The 23,261-nt window shown below is 48.6% G+C and overlaps 10 protein-coding genes across 10 annotated transcripts; 4 read left to right on the top strand and 6 right to left on the bottom strand.

Annotated features, from left to right (window-relative positions):
* Nucleotides 1–147: 147 nt before the first annotated feature.
* Nucleotides 148–1,017, top strand: N7503_002101 (alpha/beta hydrolase; the record flags this gene model as incomplete). Its single annotated transcript, XM_057061648.1, has 3 exons — nucleotides 148–205; nucleotides 252–625; nucleotides 712–1,017. 3 exons carry the CDS (start codon nucleotides 148–150, stop codon nucleotides 1,015–1,017), a joined length of 738 nt encoding a protein of 245 aa, XP_056925610.1.
* Nucleotides 1,018–2,860: 1,843 nt separating this feature from the next.
* On the bottom strand, nucleotides 2,861–3,883 carry N7503_002100 (alpha/beta fold hydrolase; the record flags this gene model as incomplete). The annotated part of the gene is made up of 1 exon (XM_057061647.1): nucleotides 2,861–3,883. The coding sequence occupies one exon, from the start codon at nucleotides 3,881–3,883 to the stop codon at nucleotides 2,861–2,863; it is 1,023 nt and encodes a 340-aa protein (XP_056925609.1).
* Nucleotides 3,884–4,202: 319 nt separating this feature from the next.
* Nucleotides 4,203–5,405, bottom strand: N7503_002099 (Zn(II)2Cys6 transcription factor domain-containing protein; the record flags this gene model as incomplete). Its single annotated transcript, XM_057061646.1, has 1 exon — nucleotides 4,203–5,405. The coding sequence occupies one exon, from the start codon at nucleotides 5,403–5,405 to the stop codon at nucleotides 4,203–4,205; it is 1,203 nt and encodes a 400-aa protein (XP_056925608.1).
* Nucleotides 5,406–6,065: 660 nt separating this feature from the next.
* On the top strand, nucleotides 6,066–7,193 carry N7503_002098 (uncharacterized protein; the record flags this gene model as incomplete). Its single annotated transcript, XM_057061645.1, has 4 exons — nucleotides 6,066–6,171; nucleotides 6,242–6,913; nucleotides 6,967–7,085; nucleotides 7,134–7,193. The coding sequence occupies 4 exons, from the start codon at nucleotides 6,066–6,068 to the stop codon at nucleotides 7,191–7,193; spliced, it is 957 nt and encodes a 318-aa protein (XP_056925607.1).
* A 186-nt stretch (nucleotides 7,194–7,379) lies between these two features.
* On the top strand, nucleotides 7,380–8,321 carry N7503_002097 (shikimate dehydrogenase family protein; the record flags this gene model as incomplete). The annotated part of the gene is made up of 1 exon (XM_057061644.1): nucleotides 7,380–8,321. The coding sequence occupies one exon, from the start codon at nucleotides 7,380–7,382 to the stop codon at nucleotides 8,319–8,321; it is 942 nt and encodes a 313-aa protein (XP_056925606.1).
* Nucleotides 8,322–8,595: 274 nt separating this feature from the next.
* N7503_002096 (uncharacterized protein) lies at nucleotides 8,596–10,007 on the bottom strand (the record flags this gene model as incomplete). The annotated part of the gene is made up of 5 exons (XM_057061643.1): nucleotides 8,596–9,011; nucleotides 9,082–9,721; nucleotides 9,780–9,828; nucleotides 9,893–9,938; nucleotides 9,998–10,007. The coding sequence occupies 5 exons, from the start codon at nucleotides 10,005–10,007 to the stop codon at nucleotides 8,596–8,598; spliced, it is 1,161 nt and encodes a 386-aa protein (XP_056925605.1).
* A 209-nt stretch (nucleotides 10,008–10,216) lies between these two features.
* On the top strand, nucleotides 10,217–12,101 carry N7503_002095 (phosphoribosylaminoimidazole carboxylase ADE2; the record flags this gene model as incomplete). The annotated part of the gene is made up of 4 exons (XM_057061642.1): nucleotides 10,217–10,682; nucleotides 10,736–10,833; nucleotides 10,892–11,849; nucleotides 11,905–12,101. 4 exons carry the CDS (start codon nucleotides 10,217–10,219, stop codon nucleotides 12,099–12,101), a joined length of 1,719 nt encoding a protein of 572 aa, XP_056925604.1.
* Nucleotides 12,102–13,362: 1,261 nt separating this feature from the next.
* N7503_002094 (uncharacterized protein) lies at nucleotides 13,363–16,496 on the bottom strand (the record flags this gene model as incomplete). Its single annotated transcript, XM_057061641.1, has 9 exons — nucleotides 16,446–16,496; nucleotides 16,299–16,398; nucleotides 16,204–16,243; nucleotides 16,122–16,147; nucleotides 15,732–16,059; nucleotides 15,498–15,682; nucleotides 15,239–15,443; nucleotides 15,052–15,191; nucleotides 13,363–15,003 (listed from the first exon to the last, which is right to left on the bottom strand). The coding sequence occupies exons 2-9, from the start codon at nucleotides 16,344–16,346 to the stop codon at nucleotides 13,363–13,365; spliced, it is 2,613 nt and encodes an 870-aa protein (XP_056925603.1). The 5' UTR covers nucleotides 16,347–16,398; nucleotides 16,446–16,496.
* A 1,279-nt stretch (nucleotides 16,497–17,775) lies between these two features.
* On the bottom strand, nucleotides 17,776–18,330 carry N7503_002093 (nucleoside deaminase; the record flags this gene model as incomplete). Its single annotated transcript, XM_057061640.1, has 1 exon — nucleotides 17,776–18,330. One exon carries the CDS (start codon nucleotides 18,328–18,330, stop codon nucleotides 17,776–17,778), a length of 555 nt encoding a protein of 184 aa, XP_056925602.1.
* Nucleotides 18,331–18,599: 269 nt separating this feature from the next.
* N7503_002092 (uncharacterized protein) lies at nucleotides 18,600–19,607 on the bottom strand (the record flags this gene model as incomplete). The annotated part of the gene is made up of 1 exon (XM_057061639.1): nucleotides 18,600–19,607. The coding sequence occupies one exon, from the start codon at nucleotides 19,605–19,607 to the stop codon at nucleotides 18,600–18,602; it is 1,008 nt and encodes a 335-aa protein (XP_056925601.1).
* Between the last annotated feature and the right edge of the window lie 3,654 nt (nucleotides 19,608–23,261).

The raw sequence follows: 23,261 nt of genomic DNA, 5'->3' as shown, positions 1-23,261 counted from the left end.
AGCTATCGGTATTTGGGTTGATTTGGCGACGACTTCCGATCACCCTACTTGGTAGAGTACAAACTTGATAAATACCACGAAGCGTCTCATTAAAAAAAAATTTCAAGATTAAAGATCACGAATGAGGCTCTTATTCCCTATAACACCATGATAATGGATTCATTTACAGCTCCATCCTTGCCGGCCAAGGTCCTGATGCTCCACGGTCAGTGAATCAGGTTCAACATAAGAACTCATCTAACATTATTCAGGCCATGGGCAGTCGGGACAATTCTTCGAAGGCAAAACACGCTTCTTGCAGCCGCATTTAAGAGATATGATTCTCAAAGCCTCACAATCCGACAATACATGTGCCTCCGACTCGGTCGAGTTCTACTATCCCTCGGGCGTACTGCCTGGAAACCCAGATCAACGGGAAGGAGATAATACGCGGGTCTGGGGATATGGAGATCGCCAGGTAGATAGGATCAAAGGCCTGGATCAGTCTATAAGCTATGTGTTGAATATTCTCGAGACGGATGGGCCATTCATTGGGGTGGTCGGGTTTTCGACTGGAGCTGCTTTGGCTGCTATCATAACATCTCTTCTTGAGAAGCGAAAATCGGTTTGTGGGTTTAACTTCGATGTAAGTGGATATCAGCGCGTTATGTTTCCGTGGCTATACCCATATTCAGTGACTTGAATATGTATGCTAAAGAAGTATACTTATAGACCACCCACCCGCCACTCAAGTTTGCGGTGTGTTGCAGCGGGTTCAAGCTCGGTAATCCTTGGTATACAAAGCTGTATAAACCTAGAATCGAGACACCGATTCTTCATGTCATTGCGCTTATGGATAACGTTGTGGAACCGAAGGAGTCAATGCAGTTGGTGAAGTTTTGTAATAAAGGTACATTATACTCCTTTTTTGGGACGCATTATGTTCCTCGGTCACGTCAGTTTGTGGAGAAATTAGCGGAATTTATTAGAGGTGCCCTGGATATGACGGATAGTGATGAAGATTGGGAGGATTGTTAGGATGGTGGATTTTTTCCAAACAAAATTGATTTAGAATGTTCATATTGCAAAATCTTGTTTAAAGGATTTAAAAAGCAAAAAGAAATGTGTAATGGGGCGAGCCGGGATTGAACCGGCGACCTCACGATGACAATGTCAGACTGTAGTGAACTTCAGTCGTGCGCTCTCCCAACTGAGCTATCACCCCTTGATATGAATACTGCCGCTTACAAATGTTACATCATGGATATCTAAGCAAAAGTACATGACAAGCATCCGCAATCATCTCTACAATACCTCTATGGTTGAACTAATATAGTAGCTATTACTTTGCGTTTTTTTAGGGTGATGACTACCTAGGTAGGCCATCTAGAGCTTGAGACCGTTTAATCCATCCCAAAATGCTTCAAATACTTATTGTATTACCTCGAAAATTTGTGATTTAAGGAAATATTTACGAATATATATTTCAATCGTCCATGGACCAGACGTCCCGAAACTGGACGTTTGATCCCCGACGCTCATCGCATTGGACAAACTCCATCTGTTTCCTGCATCCATATGTATACGGTATCCATGTAGAACCAAGTACACATTATACACCTGAGCAATTTCGAACTATGAGAATGACATTAGTAAAGGTCGATTACAAGCCATAAAGAACAAACTTACCAGGTAGCAAAAAGCAATATTCTGCTGCGTCAACTCGGAATTGTAGAGGTGTATATCAAAAGGCCGCCTTCTCAACGCAAAGTGAGTTTGGTTACATTGTTTCGCCAGGTTAGTAGCCTCTATTTATGTATCAATTATCGAGGAGGATGCCTGTCGAACCGCGGGCTTGTCGCCGATACAGGTCATTAAAGCTCCTGGATTCCCGAAGATCATCTGAAGTCTTGTCAGGCTAGTAATCAGCGGTTGCACGACATTGGCATACTCCATGGGGATCTTAACAGATACAATTTCATTATGCAAGACGATACGGCGCGACTTATCGATTTTAAGAAAAGCGAGTTCTGTGATGGCGCTACCACACAGATGGAAGCTGAAATTCAAAGCCTACGTGACGAGTTAGTCGAAGAATCGGGACGTGGTGCAGGTTTTGCACGGGGAGATTGGTAGAGTACAGCAAGGTGGTAGGCAATTGAGGGACGCCTCCTGCGAGCGGAGAAGCAGGTGGAAAGGGGGCCGTTTCTAGCCTCCATAATGGCCGTATTCGACTTTAATTACATAAGTCTTCACAAATTGAATCTGTACACAAATAGTAGGATTACATCCTTTTTATCCTCGGGAACATGCTGTGCTCACAGGTATACGCTTCCAAGGTCTCTTACGTCGAACGAGTCTATGGTCAGTCAGTCCCTTTCTTCCATTTGTACTTTTGTGATATTCCGAGGTCGATGGGGTCAAATGTCGAAGTAGTCAGAGGACCACTCTTCACTTTCAAGCTGACACTATTTTTCTTCTCCACCTTCATGTGCCCAAGAAGGGCCATTAATATTCTTGATCTGTATTTCGAGGCTTCGAAAGTGAGGGGCAACCGAATTGATTCAGACTATAGTTGAATAGTGTACCAGCAATGAGATGCTCCTGAGTCTAAATGATTGGATAATAATGGCCCCGAATCGTTGAGAGCCACTCACTGAGTTGGCCTAGGCAGGCCATCCATATTAAGTTAGTCGGCCACCTCTACAAGAGATTCTGAAAATCACTGGGAGTCGTCATTTTCATCTAAGCAGCTCTATGCACCGATTGGCTTCCAAACTAGTGCCACAGGTAAACAATTACTTTCAAAGCGCTATATCGAAAGAAAAGGAGTATTGAGGGCGCGGATATGCTAAATGGCTGTCGTATGTGCTAAAAATAATCAACAATGCCCGTCAGTATCCTTTACTGTTTTATCACCGATCAAGTCAATTATTGCGGCCTCCAGATGATGGCCCATCGTGTAGTGGTCTTCTTTAAGCTCGTGGAAGACAGGCTGTGAAAGCCGCTTGACCATATAGCGCACCATCTCAATCGGTGCATTGACATCCTTCGTACCATGCCAAATCCGAATCCCGCTATAAGACACATCCTGAAACCGGAACCCCCAATCCTGAGACAGCAAACGTGCCTCCTGTACAGCTGCGCCAGATCCTTGAGCAAAGGCCTCGAAAGAAGTGCTTAGCATGCGTCTTCTAGCTTCTTCTGTCGACAAGCTCTCAGCTTTCGCATCCTGCTGTCCGTTCGCCCTTTTCTCACGCTTCATGCCATCGATCCAATTATCCAGCCACTTTGAAACTGGACCCGACTCTGCAATCCACCGAAGCGCAACGCAAAGTGGATTCAATACCATTTCTAACCTTTCTGGGCAATAGGTCGCTGCGCAGGACAGAAGTTTCCTGCTTACAGTCACATCTTTTGTCCCCGCTACCCATGGAGGTGCTCCTGCCACAACTCCCACCGCCGATAGCATATGTGCAGGTAACAAGTAAGCACATGCGATTGCATATGGACCACCTCCTGAACAGCCTAAGATCGCGAATCGCGACAGACCCAAATGTGATACGAGAGCTTCGACGTCGGCTGGCCAGTCCAGTATTTGACGGTTGTGGTGGTAGCTGGAAAGTCCGAATCCTGGCCGATCTGGGACAATGAGACGGAAGCCATGGATTTCGGGCAATTTATTGAAGCCCCAGCCCTCTAGGCGTGAAGATGGGTAGCCGTGAAAATAGAGGAGAGGGTAATCGGTAGGATTGCCGTATTCTGCATACCCAAGGGTACGACCATTATTTAGAACCAACTTTTGGTGGAATTGAGCTGTCTCTGAAGAAATCGGAGATGAAACGCTACTTGCGTTATTCGATGATGGGCGAAAATGTAGCCTCGCTGTAGCGGGGGCTCTCATCATGCAATTTGCAAAAAAGTAACAAAGAGAGGCTTCGAATGTTCTGAATGATGCTAGATTTACTGAATTTTCTGTCAACGAATAGTCAGATATTTATATTGTTTTCCTAATGGCATGGCGTATACCCGATGGGCCTAGCTCGTGTTCGTAAAATACGAACACGATCACGAGCTCAGCCAATAGCGATCAACCTTAACTAGAAAGCTTGCCGCACCGATGATAAGCCAAGTGCTTGTGATGTAGAAAGAAACAAAAACCTCACTATATGAAATTTCTTAATACTCTTCCTTCATTGCTGCTCACGATTATGGTTCATTCGCTAAACTAAATCCTGGATGCGTAGGATTATATTCCGAGTTGATGGATCTGTGGCAGTAGAGATATCTTCCTTCGAGAGCTCATACACCAACGAGACGCCAAAGTCTTGCGCCCACCATACATCGTGCCCCAGTCTCTGAACAAGAACACCCCAAACCATTAAAACTAGCAGCGAAATATGATCATTAGCTTTAAGAGCTTGAATATATCCTTCGCCAGCCATATTCAGCCACCCAAGTGCATATCCTCGATACACAGGGCCGACGCATCTCTGAAAGCACTCCTGTAGCAAACGTAAAGCCTTCTTGCAAGCCTCCCAGAAGGCGATCTGCTGGTCTTGCCGCTCTTGTATCTCCCGGACAGTCTCGACAATCCTTTTATCATTCATTTCACTAAGCTTTTCCATGATCTCTGCGATGGATGTATCAAGAGCTGTGAAGGGAAGGTCTTGAAACGGTGTCAGCTTTTGCACATATTCATTTTGGCTAATTTTGCCCCCATCACTCTCTGCAACCTGAACAGCACCGCGAACGAGCTCAAAGTGAGCGATTGCAGTATTCACTATGCTCTCCTCTTTAGCGCCTGAAGAATTTTGTCCAAATCGAACCGATGCAAACGCAAGAACCATCAGCATCAGCGAAAAACAGATTGCGGCTTTCTGGTCCTTGCATGGGGGAGAACCGAGTTGAGCACGGAAATTGGATAATGCAAGGACTTGGTACTCAATCGCTGAATTAGTATACTTTTCGTAGCTGGAATTTTGCTGCCCATTATTCTTCAGTACACTGGCGCTTTCAAACGCCGCCAAGGCCAGTAGCCCATTCAAAAGGAAGTCATATTGGAAAGCTAGAGCGGGTACTGTGATCTGCCAGAGTGTCTCGTCGCCAGTACCGGGAGTGCAACAGCTTTTATAGGTACTTGCGGTCCAACGATGCATGAGCTGAAGATCTAGTTGGCGATTATTGGCAGGAAAGGATAGGGAGACTGTGTGGGCATCAAGCATTGCTTCTTCTGTTCGACCTTCTTCCGATGTGTCATGGACTGGCAAGGATTGTGGACGGGTGGTGATGCTTGCATATTCGCAGGATTCAGCACGGGTCTCACAGCGCTTGCAAGGTGGGCCCGTCTCGTCACACTTGACATGGCGACGCTTGCAAGTAATGCAGCCGGTGTGGGACTTTTGATGGGAGCGACGAGGGGGCATAGTGGGTATAAGTGTCTAGGTTGGTACCAGTTCAGACTGGAATATCCGAGCCCACTGCTGTCAACACAACGTTGGTACTTTTTCAATGTGCATAAGGTATATTGACTATTCAAATTGTAGAACAGGAGGCTCGAGGTGTGGATTTCGACTTGCATATACGCCACGTGACCGTGCTGATTGGTCAGTTTCTAAGATCTCAGGAACCTGTATGGTAGCCGCTATTTTACGTCGAACATATTTCTGGATGAGCTGACTCCTTTCATAAAACAGAGAACATCGTAGGCCATATTTCATCTCAAACTAGAAAAAAACAAAGAAAAGTCAAGCTCATTATATCGTCGCACTGGAGCCTCAGGTCCCGATCAAGATCCATCACGTGAGTAGCTCAGTATCAAAGAAGACGATAACTAAGTCCGAGTGGCATGACGCTGAGTATTCTCAGGAGAGGGGCGATAATCTAAATAGAAAACTTCTGAATGTTTTCACGTGAATATAGTTGCATATGTCTAGTCCTGTCACCATTTACTCGGCCAACCTTAAATCCCTTATCGCCGTATCAGTTCTGACTCAATGGGTCCAACCCAGTCTTTGTGTACCGTGTCCAGCTTACTCAAACATCGTCTCTTCTCAAGAAAACGCAGATTGAAAAGTCACTTAATCATGAGTGGATATACCCATTCCGATGCATTTGACTCAGGCACTCTTGCCGTCGGAACCATCCATCGCCTCCATTATGAACAATATGGCAAACCAGATGGCAAACCCGGTACCCAACACCCAAAAACCCATGACCATGTGCCTGTGTGTAAAAGGTACTTCTAACACTCCAATTACAGTATTATTTCTCCACGGTGGACCAGGAGGGCAAACCTCCAAAGCAAACACAGCCTACTTCAACCCCTCAATCTACCGAGTCATTCTCCTCGATCAACGCGGCACAGGCAAATCAACCCCGCAAACAGAGCTCCGTGAGAATACGACACCCGATCTGGTAACTGACATTGAGTCCCTACGTACTCACCTCAATATCCCAAAATGGTACCTGCTCTTCGGGGGTTCCTGGGGCTCAACTCTCGCTCTTCTCTACTCTGAAGCTTATCCAGATAGAGTTGGCTCGCTTCTTCTGCGCGGGGTCTTCACAACCCGTGATGCGGAGGTGAGCTGGAGTCGGGGGGTGCTGGGTGCTGCTAATATCTTCCCCGAGGCGTGGGAGGCATTTGTAGGTTTCCTTCCGGCTGAAGAGCGAGGGGACCCAGTTGCGGCTTATTATAAGCGGCTTACTGGGACTGATGAGCGGGCTAAAGCTGCTGCGGCGAGGGAATGGAATCGGTGGGATTTGAGTATTGGGACTTTGAGGGTTGAAGAGGGTGCATTTCTGAATTTAGAGGATGAAGTGTGGAGTTTGAAGCATGCGCTTATGGAGGCTCATTATGCTGTGCATCATTTCTGGTTGGAGGATGGGCAGATTTTGAGGCGGGAGAATTTGGAGAAGATTGCTCATATTCCTAGTACGTATTATCTTGGTATTTTGGGATTTGGTGTGAGCTGACTTGGCTTTCAGCGACTATCATCCAGGGTCGTTATGATATGGTCTGTCCGCCGCAGACAGCTTGGGAATTGCATCGGGCTCTGCCCAAGTCGAAGTTGATTTGGGTTGCAGATGCGGGACACAGTCCAAAGGTATGGCATTTGATCTGCTGTGATATATGGTATACTGACTATATACAGGAACCCGGAACGAAGGCAGAGTTGTTGAAAGCCTGTGACGAATTTTCATTAGATCTGTAATAGATATGCATCAATGAGAGAAAAGTAGACTTGATAATCACGGCACGTAAGAACCCTAGAATGGGGTTAAATACTCCTAAACACCGAACAAACCCCACTTAGCACCTTAATGAACCCCAAACTTCCCCGCATCTACACCTGCACCTCCATCCATCCCAGTCTTCTATAAGCATCCCTCAACCCATCATGGACGCCCTCGACCGTTCCTACACATACGGGAAATCTCCACTACTTCAAAATGCTCTCTCAACGCCCTTCAAGACCTACCTCTTTGGCAAACCAATATCCCATTCCCTCTCCCCTCTCGTCCAAAACACAATGTACCAACAGATCCCATCCGAATGGACCTTCCATCTCGCCGAAACAACCGACCCAAAAATCTTCCAAGAAACGATATCGGACCAATCCTGCATCGGCACCTCGATCACAATGCCAAACAAATTATCCTTTCAACCCCTCCTGGATGACATTACCGAAGAAGCCCGCATAATGGGCTCCGTAAACACAACCTTCGTCCGCATTGATCAATCCGGAAAACGAAAAATAGTTGGAACAAACACCGACTGTCTCGGAATTCGAGACGCAATTCTACAGAACTGCCCTGACGCTGCCGAGAAAGCTAAAGACAAAGTTGCGTTGGTGACTGGAGCCGGCGGCGCAGCTAGAAGCGCTATATATGCATTATGGAAATGGTTCAGCCCGTCAAAGATTTACGTGGTCAATAGATTGGAATTTGAGACACGGGAAATGATTGATTGGTTTCGACGTTCTATCCCGGACTTGATGATTGAGATTGTGATGCCAGCAGCTGCGGTAATGCTTGAGCCGTTTATTGTTATTGGGACGATTCCCAATTTCGAGCCGCAGAGCCAGGAGGAGAAGTTTGTTCGTTCCACTATTGACCAGGCTCTTATGCATTCTCAGAAGGGTGTTGTGGTTGATATGTGTTATTCACCGTCTGTAAGGACGTATCTTTATGCGTCGGCGGAGCGTGAGGGTTGCAAGGTTGTTTCAGGGGTGGATGTTGTGGTTCGAGTCTGTCTTGCACAGCAAATACTGTGGCTGGAAAGGGCTCCGGATAAACGTGGGGTTGATGAGGTACTAGCTGCTGTTGGGAAGATTCATTAAGGATGGTTCTGCTAGAAGTTGAAGCGAGCATAAAAAGTAGTAGAACAAGGACTTAGGCTGAGCCTACTAGAATGCGGACATATTTATGCAATCCATCGTTTGCTATATAATGATTGAGATAAATTTACTTCATCTTGATTTGTGTGTGAAGAGAATATTGATGTGGTAAATTCAGATGATTCATTTCTGATCAACATAGTATCAAATGATTTGGGTCATTACTCATAAGGCCAAATGGGAGACAAGAAACTGAACAAATGCACAGCAGAAACATTTACTCCTTAGTCTCAGAAGACTGTGTGGCATCGCCAACTGGTTCTGGCTTCTCTGTCTGTGGGTTGTCTTCTGTCTTGGATTCCTCTTTAGGGTTGGTATCGTCAAGGACAATGTCGCCGTCTTTGTCAGCTGGGGCAGATTCACCAGCCGCTTGGGCTTCCTGGATGCCACTTTCTTCAGCGGTACCATCACCAACTGCCGCCTGTTGGGCTTCCAGGTTCATTTCGACGCCCTTTCCATCCTGCAGGCCCATATCCTCCACGCCGAGAAGCGACGGACCGCGAGCATGAGGAACCTCATCTGACTCCGCAGGCGGAGAGCCAGTTGTAGCTGACTCTTCACCCTCAATTGTGGGCGCAGCAACAGTAGCTGTCGCTATATCAGTATCTTGGGGCTGGGGTTGCCCATTCTCTGCTGCATCAAGATATCAGTAAGACGTCGACAAGAGTAATAAACCAAAAGGACACGATATCCATAAACATACCCGGTTCCATGGCGCTAGAGTCCCCGCCGTCAAATGACGCGTTAGTTAACCACGGAATCGGGGTCAAGAGGGCTCCACCCAGTGACTCGTCACTGCCCAAGCCATGGGCATAATCGGGAGTAAGATATGTCCCGGCGCTGTTTGTGGGATGTAGTAGCCCGTTTGAATGGTCGGTATTGGCAGGAGTATTGAATGGGAAAATATCAGCACCGCTAGTCACGGAAACAACTCGGTCGACGGCGCGAAGATAAGCCGGCAAGGTTTTGTAGTGGGCGGTCGGCCGAAGGATGAGCTCTGCGAGTCTCTGGATCGTATGCGGTGGTTTTTCCACGAAGAAAAGCTGGATCGCAGAGCGGATAGAGCCCAAGAGGAGTGCAAGGGGAGGCGGTAACGTGTCGTTTCCCTGTGGCGCAGAGGACTGGGGCTGTGAGTCCGGTACGCGCTCAGTCGACGGAGAGGAGCTAGCTGGTGCCTCGGTGCGGGGCGGGCTCTGGGGAGCTCCCGGAGCTGCGTTTTCCTTATTACTGCTCTCTGGCGGAGTAGAATTGACATCAGTGGTAGGTGGGATCGGTGGTCGGGCGAAAGCCTGTGAGTTAATGGAGCCCGGCAGCTTGGGCATTGGGAATACATTGTATACGATCTAAGGCGCAGGTTAGAGCTATCACCATGATCAAACGTATCGCGCGGTTGAGACGCACGTATTCTAGCCGCTCCAGCAGTGGCGCCACTATGCCAGCCCATTTTTCTCTAGATCAGAGCATCAGTATCGCGTGCTCCTGCGCAATCTCTCGAGTCCCAGCTTGAAACATACAAGTCAATCGAGCCACCATTGGCAACTGCCTCGAGGGCTCCTTCGTCTATAAAATATGTATTAGCCTGATATGTGCGACGCAGAGCTATATAGTGGGGGACTTACCCAAAGACATGGTCGACATGTGCAAGTAAGGAAGACAGCGTCGATCAAGTTGCAGGCTAGGGGCGGTGATGGCTGGGTGCTTCTGATTGGCGATTATCAGATCTTATCGATAGGGTCAGGTGACCCCTCCGCGAATTTTCGGTGGAGGGGCAATTTACTCATCTAATTACTCATAGTTGAGATATAATTCCTCAATTCATATTCTTTCACCACGACACAATGTGGAACTCTCCCAAGGTCGGAATTCTCGGCGGTGGTCAGCTTGGCCGCATGCTCGTCGAGGCCGCCAACCGATTGAACATTCAGGCCAACGTCCTGGACGCCGACAATTCTCCGGCCAAGCAGATCAGCTTCCACGACGGCCATGTTACCGGCTCGTTCAAGGAGCGCGAGGCTGTCCGTCAATTGGCCAAGTCCTGCGATGTCATCACCGCCGAGATCGAGCACGTCGACACCTATGCCCTTGAGGAGGTCGCCTCAGACGTCCGCGTGGAGCCCAGCTGGCAGGCTATTCGGACTATCCAGAACAAATTCAACCAGAAGGAGCACCTGCGCAAATATGGAATTCCCATGGCCGATCACCGGGAATTGGTCGAGAACACCCAGGAGGCATTGGCGAAGATTGGAGAGGAGCTTGGTTACCCGTTGATGTTGAAGTCGAAGACGATGGCATATGACGGACGGGGTAAGGATTGCTCTGCGAATGGTAATTGGAGCAGCAAGCTAATTTGTTGCCAGGTAACTTCCGTGTCAACTCCAAGGCCGACATCCCCGAGGCTCTCGAAGCCCTCAAGGACCGACCATTGTATGCGGAGAAGTGGGCGTACTTCAAGATGGTTAGTCATGCCCTACAAGTCACAACGTCGAAAAAGCCTCTAACCCTTTTTTACTTAGGAATTGGCTGTCATGGTCATCAAGACTAAGGACGATGTTTTGTCATACCCCACCGTCGAAACCTTGCAGGAGGACTCAATATGCAAGCTGGTCTACGCGCCAGCCCGGAACGTGTCCGACAAGATCAACGAGGAGGCACAGGCCATGGCCCGGAAGGCTGTCGCCGCATTCGAGGGCAAGGGAGCTTTCGGCGTGGAGATGTTCCTCCTGGAGGACAACAGCCTGATGCTGTGCGAGATCGCCAGCCGAATCCACAACTCCGGCCACTACACCATCGAAGGCTGTGGTATGTCCCAATTCGAAGCCCACATCCGCGCCATCATGGATCTTCCCATTCCCTCCAAGAGCCTCGAGATCCGCCAGCCCTCCATTATGCTCAACATTATCGGCGGCGCCGCCCCCGACACCCACCTCAAGGCCGCCGAGGCCGCTCTCTCCATCCCCAACGCAAGCATCCACCTGTACAGCAAGGGTGCTGCTAAGCCCGGCCGCAAGATGGGTCACGTCACCGTGACTGCTGCGTCGATGCACGAGGCTGAGACTATCATCCAGCCCCTCGTCAACGTCGTCGACGATATCCGCGCTCAGCGCACTGATATCAAGACCAAGGCTGTAGCTTCTGGTCCCGGCAAGCCCGCTGCCCAGGTCGCGGTTGTCATGGGTTCCGACAGTGATCTCAAGACTCTTGTTCCAGGTCTTAAGCTGCTCGAGAGCTACTTTGGCCTCGTGCCCGATGTCGAGATCACTTCTGCTCACCGTACCCCGAACTACATGGCCGAGTACTCTGCCGAAGCTGCCGCCCGCGGTATCAAGGTTATCATCGCTGCCGCTGGTGGTGCTGCTCATCTCCCCGGCATGGCAGCTGCTCACACTGCGCTCCCTGTCATCGGTGTGCCAGTGAAGGGCAGCGTCCTGGACGGTGTCGACAGCTTGTACAGCATTGTGCAGATGCCTCGTGGTATGCTTCCCGCATCATCTCTCTACTTATCTCGAACTTGACTAATTAATCCTAGGTGTCCCCGTCGCAACCGTCGGCATCAACAACAGCATTAACGCCGCTCTCCTCGCTGCCCGTATCATCGGTGCTTTCGACCCCGCCATCCAGCGCAAGGTTGAGGCTTACGCCGAAGAGGCTCGCGCCGAGAACATGGAGAAGAAGGGTACCAAGCTCCAGGAGCTGGGTTGGGAGAAGTACTTTGCGCAGATGTAAATCCACAATGTGTGAATTAGATCTGTTCTTGTACAGACAGGTGGGTAGAGTCTGTCAACAAAAGGTAAAGGAAAAGAAAAGAGAGGATTTTGAATTGGTTTAATTTTGCAGAAGATATACGTTGTCTTCTGCTTGTACAGCGGAAGGCGTTTTTATATCAGATTAGACTCTTTAAAACTCAAATTTTGAGATAAAATAATAATAAATTATTAAAAAATTTCTCTCTTTATTTTATATTTAATTATAATTTGTTTATGTAAATACGTGAAATAAAGATACGAACGAATTTTGGTAAAATATATTTAGTAAATGCCCTCCCTAAAAATAGTCAATAAAGATGATGAAATAGTCTGAACCGTTTTGAGAAAAATGGAAATAAAAGTATAATTGGCGCGTCTTAGTAGGCTAATTAAGTCGCCTTTGACGTTGTCCGTATACAAATTGAACAGGCTAATTTGCGCAAGAGAGTACAAATTGAGTGCGCGGTTTGGCACCTCGATGTCGGCTTAGCTCATCCTCATGCATGCAGAAATCATGAAGGGTTCGACTGTTCGTCGATTAAAGAGCTACATGAGCTGGGTTTAATACGTCGTGAGACAGTATGGTTTCTATCTTCTAGAGGAACTTAAAGTAGATTAAAGATAGCCTCAGATTAGACGACAATGAATGACTATTAACAATTACACATATGTTACGCATATGGAAAATATACCGGGGTAATACGAACATCTGTATTAAGTGATGCCATACTTTATCCTATAGAGCTGAAATGTCGTTTTACCAACCCACTTTCTGCATGCAGTGACCTGTCTCATTCCTATATAGAGTGTAGCCCTAATAATGGATCACTGTGGCTGGAGCGAGTGGATCGAACCCGCCGGCCCACAGGTCTCCACGCCGTCGGGTCTAACATCCATAGGGCTGTGACAGTGGACTGTGATAGTGGAATCCCGACAAGGCTACAAGTAAAGGTACAAATGAGATGGAAAAGACTAGGAGCGTAAAACCATAGTAAATATTGATTGCAAAACAGCGGCGCGTTATAGGTATTTATTAAGCCACCACCAAGACAAGCCCATACTCATACAAAAAACATAACGATAATGCATAAGGGGGAAATCATAACAAAGCACAAAGAAACAAAAAGCCACAATAGAGACATAAACATCACAACTGCCATGATATCCGTCCAGCCGTCCATGTATCCTTACAGAATGGAGCTGAGATGGAACCATTGCTTTTCATCGATGGCATGGCAAGTTTAGTAGTTGACAGCCGAGCCGTTGGTCACCTGAGTAGTAGGGATGGTGGTGTTCTTAACATCACTGACACCCTTTCCGTTGACAAAGGCCTGGTCAACTTCGTCGGAGAAGCCGCGAGAAGGGTATCCGTCGAGCTTAGTACCGTGAGCAGTAGTAGCGGAGCCAGAGGCACCAGCTGCGGCGGCGTTACCGGCAGCACCACCACCGGCGACGGCGCCAGCCACACCGCCAACACCACCAGCACTGCCAACACCGCCAACACCAGTAGTACCGGTAGCACTAGCACCGGTAGCGCCACTAGCACCGCCAAGAACGCTATCAGCGGTGGTGTGGGGCTTGCGAGTAACTTGGCCGGCGGAGGGAATGTTCTTGGACTCGGAGGCGCTGCCAATGCTGAAGATGGGGGACTCCCAGCGCTCGCCCTTGGCGGCCAGGTCGGCGTACTCGGTGGCTTTGGTGGAGACGCCACCGGGAAGGTGGACGTCGGGGAAGATGGAGTCATGGAGAGTCATGACGGTCTGGACCTTGGTGTTCTTGACGACGTCCTCGGCTTGCTTGGCCTTAGCCTGGCTGCGGGCGCGAATGGCGTCGGCATAGCGAGAGAACATGCTAGGAGCGTTCTCGGGATCCTCGCGCGCGGCCTCGGCGGCCTTCTTGGCTTCGATGGAAATCTCGTTGGCATATGCGTCGGCCTTGTTGAAGGCTTCGCGGATCTGGGCCTCAACGACCTTCTCCAAAGCGGGGCGGACAACTCGGAAGAGCATAGGCTTGAAGGTGGAGAACAGGACCTTGTGCTTGGATTTCTTAAGCTTGATGTCGAGGTTCTTGATGTTGACGGAGACCTTGTCCAGCTTGACGATGTGCTGCTTGTCGCCCTTGTTGACGGTAGAAGCGGCAATCTTGAAGCCAAAGCCTTCGCCGCTGAGGATGATGTCCATAATACCGGTGTCGGTGATGGAGGGGAAGCCCTGCTTCTTCTTGATGTAATAGCTGACGTCACGCAGGTCGGCCTGAATACCGGAGGCGGCAATCATGATCTTGTTGTCACGCTTGTTGGAGATCTTCTTGCGGCCCCAACGGAAGTAGTTGTCGCTGCCGAACTCGACCACGTTGGGCATGAGGTTGTCGCTCTCGATAACGAGGTTCTCAATCACAACGTCGACCGTAGGGTCAGACACCTCGATACGGGGAATGGGAACGTAGCGGACGTTCTCAAAGATGCCGGGCAAGATGATGTCACGGAGATCCGTGAGCAGGTGCTTCTTGAAGACAACCTTGCCGCCAGCATCGCGACCCAGGTCCTTGAAGAGGGTCTGAACAGACTCAGCCAGAGCCTTGTTGCGAGGGTCCTTATCGAACTGTTCGGCAAGGAACTTGATCTCATCGATGATGCGGTCACTGTGGGAGCGGTAGCGCTCACGGATCAGGTAGCGACCCTTGTCGTACAGCTCGTTCCACTGTCTGGTGGCCTCATCCTCCATGATGAAGCCCTGCTCACGCAGACACTTGCGGATGTAGGTGTCAACATTCGAGAACCAGCCACGCAGCTCGGGGTCCTTGTCAGCATCACGGTAGATGTTATCCAGGGAATCGAAGAAGTCAGACAGGGAAGTGTTGTTGGCGAAGCGCTCGATGAGAGTCTACTGAAGTTAGCATTGAACTGAATGCCAGTATGTATCAATACTCACGCGCAAATTGTACTCAGCAGCCTGCACGCTGTCAGTGGAGCGGGTGTCCTTAACAGCACCGCTGCCCTGAGCACCGACGTGCTTGGTGTGTCCAGCGTACTTCTCGGCCATATAAAGAAGGGTCTCAATGGCTTGCTGGTCTGGATTTTGTCAGCATTGACTTCCAAAAGAGCGATGAAATACGTACAGTCGGCGTGGCCTTGGACCTCAATAATCATCTTTTTCAAGCGCCAGATGGTCTGCTCACGACGCTCCTTGGGGATCTTCTCCGAGAGGTATTCCTTGGTCTTGTCGGCATACTTCTTGGAACGACTCCTCTCTGAGGGGGTGACAGAATCGGCATCGCCGCCTTGATACTCAACAACAGGAGCAGAGTCAAGATTTGCCTTGTCCTAGCACGGGATTAGCACAGCTTCGGAAAAATGCAGAGATGTATAAGAACTGACACCCTGGGATCTCTTGAGGCGGCTCTTCAGGTCATCCTTGGAGACGTTCGGCTTCTCGTGCCACACGTTCTCCTCAGCCGGGGTATCGATTTGGGCGAGCTGATCCTCCGATGGGCGCACTTGGTTGGCAGCCTTCTGGGAAGCATCGGCGGCGATATCGCGCAACAAGACAGTTGCGTCGCTCACTACGTAAAGTCAGTACAAAGCCCATAGCATCCCCATGATATTACTCACAAATCTTTCGGAACTCTCCATTGGTGATCAAGAGCGTTCCCAGAGTCTTAAGACCCTCCAGGGTCTTCTCGCCGTCCTGCCTGCCAGCCTCCTTGGAGATGGGCATACCGGGGGTCTTGACATCGCCGGAGGTGATCTGCTGGGCCTGCCAGATGAAGTCCTGCAGAAGCTCGCCCTCGTTCTTGGTGAGGAGCATCAGCTTGGCCTGCTCAATAACATTGCGCAAGTCCTTGACGAGGACTTTGCCATCGTCGGAAAGGTCCGCCGGTGGCGATGAGAGGGCCTTGGAGGCAAGGGCACTGTTCAGGGCGACATCACACTGCTTGTTCTGTGGTAGGGAATAGAGATCAGTATGCGCGTTTAAGCGGAGCCGGATGCGGTTCAACTAACGGAGGGCAGCTTGCTCTTCATGAAGGCTGTAGAAGCTTGGATTAGTACTTGTTGATATCCAATGATAGTGAAATTAGCTCACCATGGTAGATTCCAAACAGTTGGAGCTTGGCGTTAATGTCCTAAGGGAATGTGATTAGCATGTTGACTGATGACCTCATGATGCTTCATTCTTACCTGCTCCTTCTGCTTGGTATTAGTGGGACGGTTCACGGCAGGAGTCATGATGAAAACCCGTGATATCTAGAGGACTGGGGGGTTTGCAAGGAAGTAAATTCTAATGTTCATTAGCTAGCGTTTGCAATGGGAACAAACAAGACATACAAGGGAGATTAGCAATTAGACTTAAAACAAGGGGGTATCACTGGAATGTTGAGGGTATTGTTATGGAGGAAGGAAAAAAAAAGAAAATCAGTTGAAAGGGATGGGCACCTATATTAAATAAAATTTCAAATCCTAGAGAAAACGAGGAAAAAAGGAGATCGTCTGCTACGTAGGAACCCATTCTCTCAACTTCAATACGCAACCAAATTCTGACGTCATGGTTGTGTTGTGCCACAACGGGCTCACATTCCCTCCAATAGCTTTCTGTACAGCCAATTGCCCAGTCCGACTGGATTTTTCTTGTTTAGGTTGTCAATTAAGATTCTATATAGCTACAGCTAGTCTGATAGAAGCTCTAAGGTTGATTAAAGTAGTCTTGGAGGGCACAAGCCGATATGCAGGAAAGCAAAGCTCCAAGTTCAGAGAGTAGTTGGGCCCGTCCAGGCTACTAGATTCCTGTGGTTTCGCCCCTCAAAGTGGGCAGAAACGACGCTAGTGCGCCCTTAGCGCCTCCACATTAGACCTCATCGAGCCTTACGATCTGCACCTTTTTCAAGGCTCGATCACCCTTACTCAGTCCTCCTCTCAGGCTTGAGCTTGGCATGGGCTTTCGCTCAGGTTTTGGCCAAGGAGTGGTGTCATAACCCGGGCCTTGAACCCAAACTGCCTCCCACATCAGCTTGACGTCAACCCGACGAGATCTACCTTTGAGTGATCGGAAACGGCGACGCGTACTGCAGCATGCAGTATTAAGTCAGTGGTACCGATCAAGCACTACCCGCTTTTCGTTCCAAATTGCATGACGCTATTGATTCTCACATCTTGATCCGCGGTCATGTAGCGATATGTTCAAGCTTGCGTAACAGTCTGTAGCTTCGAAGGCTTTGAGTGGAGACTCCAAAAGGATCGACCTCCTCTTCTCGTGGCTGCATGTGGCTCACAGTGGCAGTGCTGATTTTCGGAGTTCAGATTGAAGAATCGTGATCCCCTTTCATGTGTACGGAATAGGACAAGAACGCCTACGCTCCACTATTGAAAAAGAGTTTTCGATCCCCAGTGATGTAACCTGGCGCTCGCCCATTGACTTCCCCTTGATGTACCCCTTTCCAACTCCCGTTCATCGGCCCATATGAATGATGACATACACGATCCACAATTATACTGATGGATACCTCATGTGGAGAAATTGTAGTCGATTATTGTCTCACAATCTCCATGCTATAATTTTCCGCAGCACTTGATTCGATCTCGGGTCTCCATTCTTTCATCCGCAGGCGTGGATACATTATCCTTATCCCCAGAGCATGTGAAACCCAAACCCAAACCCAAATCAATTTAATACGAGCCTGAACTCCTTCAAGGGCTTCAAGGTACTATCTGCATCCCAGTACCGCCGACTATCCTCCACAACCCTCTCCTCCCATCCCCCTTCAACAACTGGCCCAATGACCTCCACCCTAAATTGTCCCTTCTCGAACACTTCCCGACACGGTAAATCCATCGTAAGATTCTCCTCATTCCCAATTCCGATAACACCCTGCAATGCCTTCTCCGACGCAAGGTAGACCAGTCGCCCGATATGCGCCCAGTAGATTGTCCCACTACACATTGCGCATGGTTCCCAGGTTGAGACCAGTGTACAGCGGGACAGGTAGTCCCAGTCATAGTTATCGGCTGCGTTGCGCGCGAGTTCGCTTTCGGCGTGTCGCACATGGGAGAGGGAGTTGGAAGTCATTAGGATGGTTGTGTTATCTGGGGCGAGGAGGAGAGCTGCGAAAGGGCGCTTGGAGTGGAGGTCTTGGGCTTGACTTTGGAGGGATAGGCATTTTGATGCGCAGGCTTGGAGTTGCGATGGCTTTAAGGGGGCAATTGCTAGAGTCTTCATGTTTGCTTGATCATGGTAAGACAGTCTCTCCTGAGATAGATGGCCTTTGTCCCATGAGTCGAGATATATACAGTATGTTGTTGGTATGCCCGGCGGCCTCCGACGTGAGGGGAACGTGCAGGGCTACTTCCCCTCATTTGTCTATACGAGTGTTACGAGTCACGGAAGAAGAGCAATTGCGTGTAAGCATATGCTGGTATAGATTGGGAACAGATATATACAAGGTATCCCCAACAATTATTCTATATTATATACAAATCATTTATTCATCAAGCCAAACAATCGTCCCTTTCAATCCTAGCCCTGGATGTAGAATTAGGGGTCCCTGTAGAGCTGCGCGGATCGTGCGAAGATTGTTTCGACGGTGCTCGAATACGCTGTATCGCAGTATTCTGATCGGAGTCTTCTAAGATACGCGCCTGGCTGTCGCTATCCGCGGGCGGCTGATTCGGGCGGAAGGAAAGATCCACGAAATCCGATAGGTCGGTAGGATTCGAGTTGCTGCTCATCTTCTCTGCAAAGACGACCAATTTATTCAAGATGGCGTATTCCAGCTTGAGTTTGACGCTGTATACCATTGCCTTCAGTGTGAACTGGATATCGGACATGCCGGTGTATTGAACGGCGATGACGGATGCATCCATGAGGACCATGGCGAGGTTGACGACGAGGAGTTGGACAAGAATGCCACGATAGTGGCCACGAGGACGGAGTTTGAGGAGTCGGACGGCCTCGAGGGAGTAGATAGCCGAGAGGATGACCTCTTGGATGGAGAAGCCTATGAGCTGGATGCGCTCAAAGATATCGAAGCCATGTTTAAAGAGAGCAGCTTCGCTGGTGTGACTGCCGAGTTCGAGGACGGAGCCGGGGATGTGGAAGATGATCGCGTCGACGATAATCATGATGAGGGTTGCTCGGAGGATCTTGGGATTTTGGACGACAAGATGTAATCGCGACCAGAGGACCAGCGACTGGCCGGTCACCATGCCAACCCAGGCGATGAGTTCCATGGCAATAGAGAAACAGTTGTCGTAGATATCGTAGATGACGAGAAGGTATCCGAGACCGAAGGGAATGATGCTTATTGATGAAATGAGCAGACACCAGAAGTAGAGGCCTCCATATCGCTTGAAGGTTGTGAAGCAGAGGACGATGAGTTCTAAAGCGTTGTACCAGGCGATGCCGATCAGAACGGCTACGGCGATATGCTCAGCAGAACCGTCCGTAGCCGATCGACCGGCAAGGGCATGTTTGCTACCGGAATTGATACTCGTCATGAGGGCATACTCAAATTGGTATGGTCGTGTGCGTGGGGTTCGGAGTGCCCGGGGGAGCAGATTTACAAAAGAAACATAGCTGGAGCCGGAATGGCACCCAAAGAGAGGAAGGATGAGATGTATTGGAGAATTAGAAATCACCTGGGCATATACATATGTATATGAGGGGTTGGATGTGCCCCAAGGGTAATGGAGATCGAGAGAGAGAGAGATTCAAAAAACGAGAGATAAGAGGCGAAAGAAAAGGTACGAAGTGGAGACCGCCAGCCCCATGGTAGATTTAACTTAAGCATCATTGGTTCCTGGGCCTGATATTGTGGGGGCTTGAGATGGCGTTAACTCTGTAAACCACGCGCTGATAGGCGACTTGTGGTTCGGCTGAACGCTAATCAGAACGCCCCGATAACGGCGTTTCAACGAGAGAACCTTGAATTGTAAGCGTTTTATTTGGGGATTTTAATATGGTCTATTTCAGCCTCGATTCCTAAAGATTGATCCATGGCTACCTCGATCGGAGTCGCAATTTCGAGTTTGGACTGGTTCACGTGAAGATTCGGTGTTCACGGGCGGAGATAAGAGATCCTTATTACGAGTGGCTAACTCTGCTCCTTAGTCAACCTAGTAACTTGGACCTTGGCACGCTCCGGGGTAAAATTGCCTCCGGGCGCACTCAAACCTAGATAGTTCCAGGCTCGTGTGACTCTGGATATAACAATTTTACCTGGAAATGTCTCATAATCAAACACAGTAGAAAATCCGAACCGGTCAGTGCGCAGTGTATCGGAGTTGTGCGCTCACTGGAAATATGAGCGGACTCGACAGTTTCTTCGATAACAAACTTCAATTGAAGTCGATCTTCCACTGTTTGAGTATGATTTACATCCACAGGCCCGGGGTAGCATTGAAATTCGTATTCGTAAAGTATATCGGCTGCAGATTCCATTTATAGGTCTCGGCTAATTTCGCACGCGGACTTAGGCCAGAGCCGCGCGTCTTGCCACCTTATTACAACAGCTCACCCCAGACTTAAATCTGAGACAGCGTTCCAAGCTTGAAAATCCTTGAGGTCGCCGGTTTTCACCTTGATATTAAGTGGTCACATGTGCCACCCTGGATGCATACATATTTCAAGGCATAACGGCCCTGCAGCCTTAAAACGTGAAGCTGTTTCAGATATATATTTCGAACCTTAAACAGCCCCCGGAGTTGTGGAATGTTCCTTCTTAGTCTTTAATTCAAACATCGACCCGGTGTTTCATCTTTATACGCATTAGGAAGCTCGATTGCGATATCCATGGACTTCAAGTGGCTGACGCAGTTGCGCGCGTGCAGCCAGTGTTCATTTATCAGCCGTATTTATCTATGGCACTATAGACAGATCTCTGAAAATGTATACGTAAATTCTACGTTGTCTTCGAAGGTTTAGCTAGAACTTTCTACGACTATATCGAATACCTGAAAGTATTTAACGATGGCCCTTCATCAATACCCATGGACTCCAAGGCTTTCACTGGCCATCTATGCACACGAATGTGGAATGTCTCGCCGCCACACCTGGGCAGTCCACATAGCTGCAGTCTTTAAAGCTTCCACTTTCTGAATTCATTCAATTTTGGGGATTGTCAACAAAGTCATATGGAAAGAGAATGCAGTTGCAATAACCCACGTTGTTGTAGCCACATAGTGATATGCAACACTACATATCTGATAGCCGTGGTATAGCTAAAGATTGGCTAGTTTATGGTGGCCACAGAAATAGTAGTTGGAAAGTGTATCTTATATGATATGATGACTGGCTTTTTTCTGGCGGTAGGTTCCCCAAAGGCAAAGTTCATCGCTCTCAGAGAAGTAGTAGAAGAAGGGTTGCCCTGCGAAGTAGAGGCCAGCATTGCTTTGACTGAATAAAGTCCCTCATGTTCAGGTTTTGGCGCTGAGCATCACGAAATCTACTTGAACCTTCCAAGAAGTGTATAGACGTGTCAAGCTATGAACTCTATATATGCACGTGAGTACATACCCGAGCACAGACAGACATGTCAATCAGAACGAAAGGTGCTCCACTTCTTCCCCACTATCCGCGCAAAAGCCACAACCAAAATCACCAGACCAAAAAACAAAAACATAACAGGCCCGAGCCGTGGATCGAACACGGGACCTCGCGCAGGAGTGCTTAGAGTTGCTGCCCTAAGCGCGAATCATACCACTAGACCACCCGGGCTGTTCATGGAGATGACATCGAGCGGACAAACCAAAAGCACAGCAGTGTTGTCAATTCAGTCAGTATAGCATGGGGAGCACAAACCTTGATAATCACGCCACTCATCTGGACCGGGCTAGTCTCAAATTGTGGCAACGTGGGATCTGTATGTCACAGCTGATTTCTGAAGAGTAAATAAAGTTCCGGGTACGAAAAATGGATCGGGGTAAACATGAAGGGCACGCAGGGCAGAAGTGTGAAATGAGTTGAAAATTCCAAAATTCCGGCATCACCGTAATCGGAAAATTTGTCCATTTAGAGGCATTAGAGCATTATAAGGAAAAGGTGAGCGGCGAGGTTTGAGAATATCCAGATGTCTTGGGTGTTGTGGCCAAATAATGAAGCCGTTGAGGCTCTTAAAACCAGAAGAGCTACAGCGAACAAGGAGGGTAGGCTGTAAAACACGCATCATGTTCATATAATCCGTAAGGACAAGAATCCTGGAAGCAATTGCCACAAGTTAATGAATGAAATGCTGTATAAGGGAGTGGCGGAGAAGAGAAAGTCTACAGGCAGGAGAGAAGGCCCCGGGGGCAGTAAGCCCTTAGATGTCTGGTTTTTGTTTGACTCTACGCCCGTAAGTTAGCACACAATGATATAAGAACAAAGTCTTCCTACAGCTGGGTTAGCTATCGCAGAATTGCGCAAAGTGTGACTCGTGGCCAATTTTGCATCACAGAAAACAGGCTTCACGAAGCCATGTCTTGTAAGATCAACCCATGGCAATTCAAGAACCATGATTGAATATAACGCGATATGCAGGCCGGAGACAATGAACTTTTTTTGGTACATCGCCTCTGGATAAATGAGTATCGCCCTCAAATGCTTCCAAAGTCGCAAATTGTTTCTGATATCCCGGGGCTGAACATCTTGCATCCCATATCTCGACTATTCGAGTATAGGGATTTGGGGCTGTTATTGATATCCCTGTATATCATCTTTGTGGAACATTGTCGTATGACTCGGCAAAACCAAGGATAGGCACTACCAAAGCTTTGAGAAGTCAGTCTTCTTGTGAATGGACATTAGTTGAAGGGTGCATACCTCTTTAATAGGTGAAATAATCAAGCATCAATTTCCTTTGACACATATCTGCCAGGAACTGGAATGCCTGCAGTATCCTTTTTATGCAGCCAGAGAAACCAAGGATTGATGCTTGATTGTGAGTATATTCCCTGGCATACTGAAGGAAGACACTGAGTCTGTAAACTTTCAGAATTCGACAGGGCACTAGACAATATTGCAAGGTAAACAACCGGCAAATATCTGCCGAAGCCCTCAAGCCTCGTGTTCCTTCGACCCGCAGGATAAAATAGGCCAAAGAGGGTTCATTCTAACCGGAGTTATTGCAGACAGGACGTGATAGAACTGTCCCGCTCAACTCAATAGCCGAAGGA

The sequence above is a fragment of the Penicillium pulvis genome (assembly GCF_028828015.1).
Source record: "Penicillium pulvis strain IBT 33274 chromosome Unknown contig_12_segment0_segment0, whole genome shotgun sequence".
NCBI lineage: Eukaryota > Fungi > Ascomycota > Eurotiomycetes > Eurotiales > Aspergillaceae > Penicillium > Penicillium pulvis.
The sequence above is the reverse complement of the archived record's forward strand: the minus strand, read 5'-3'. Positions and strand labels throughout refer to the sequence as shown.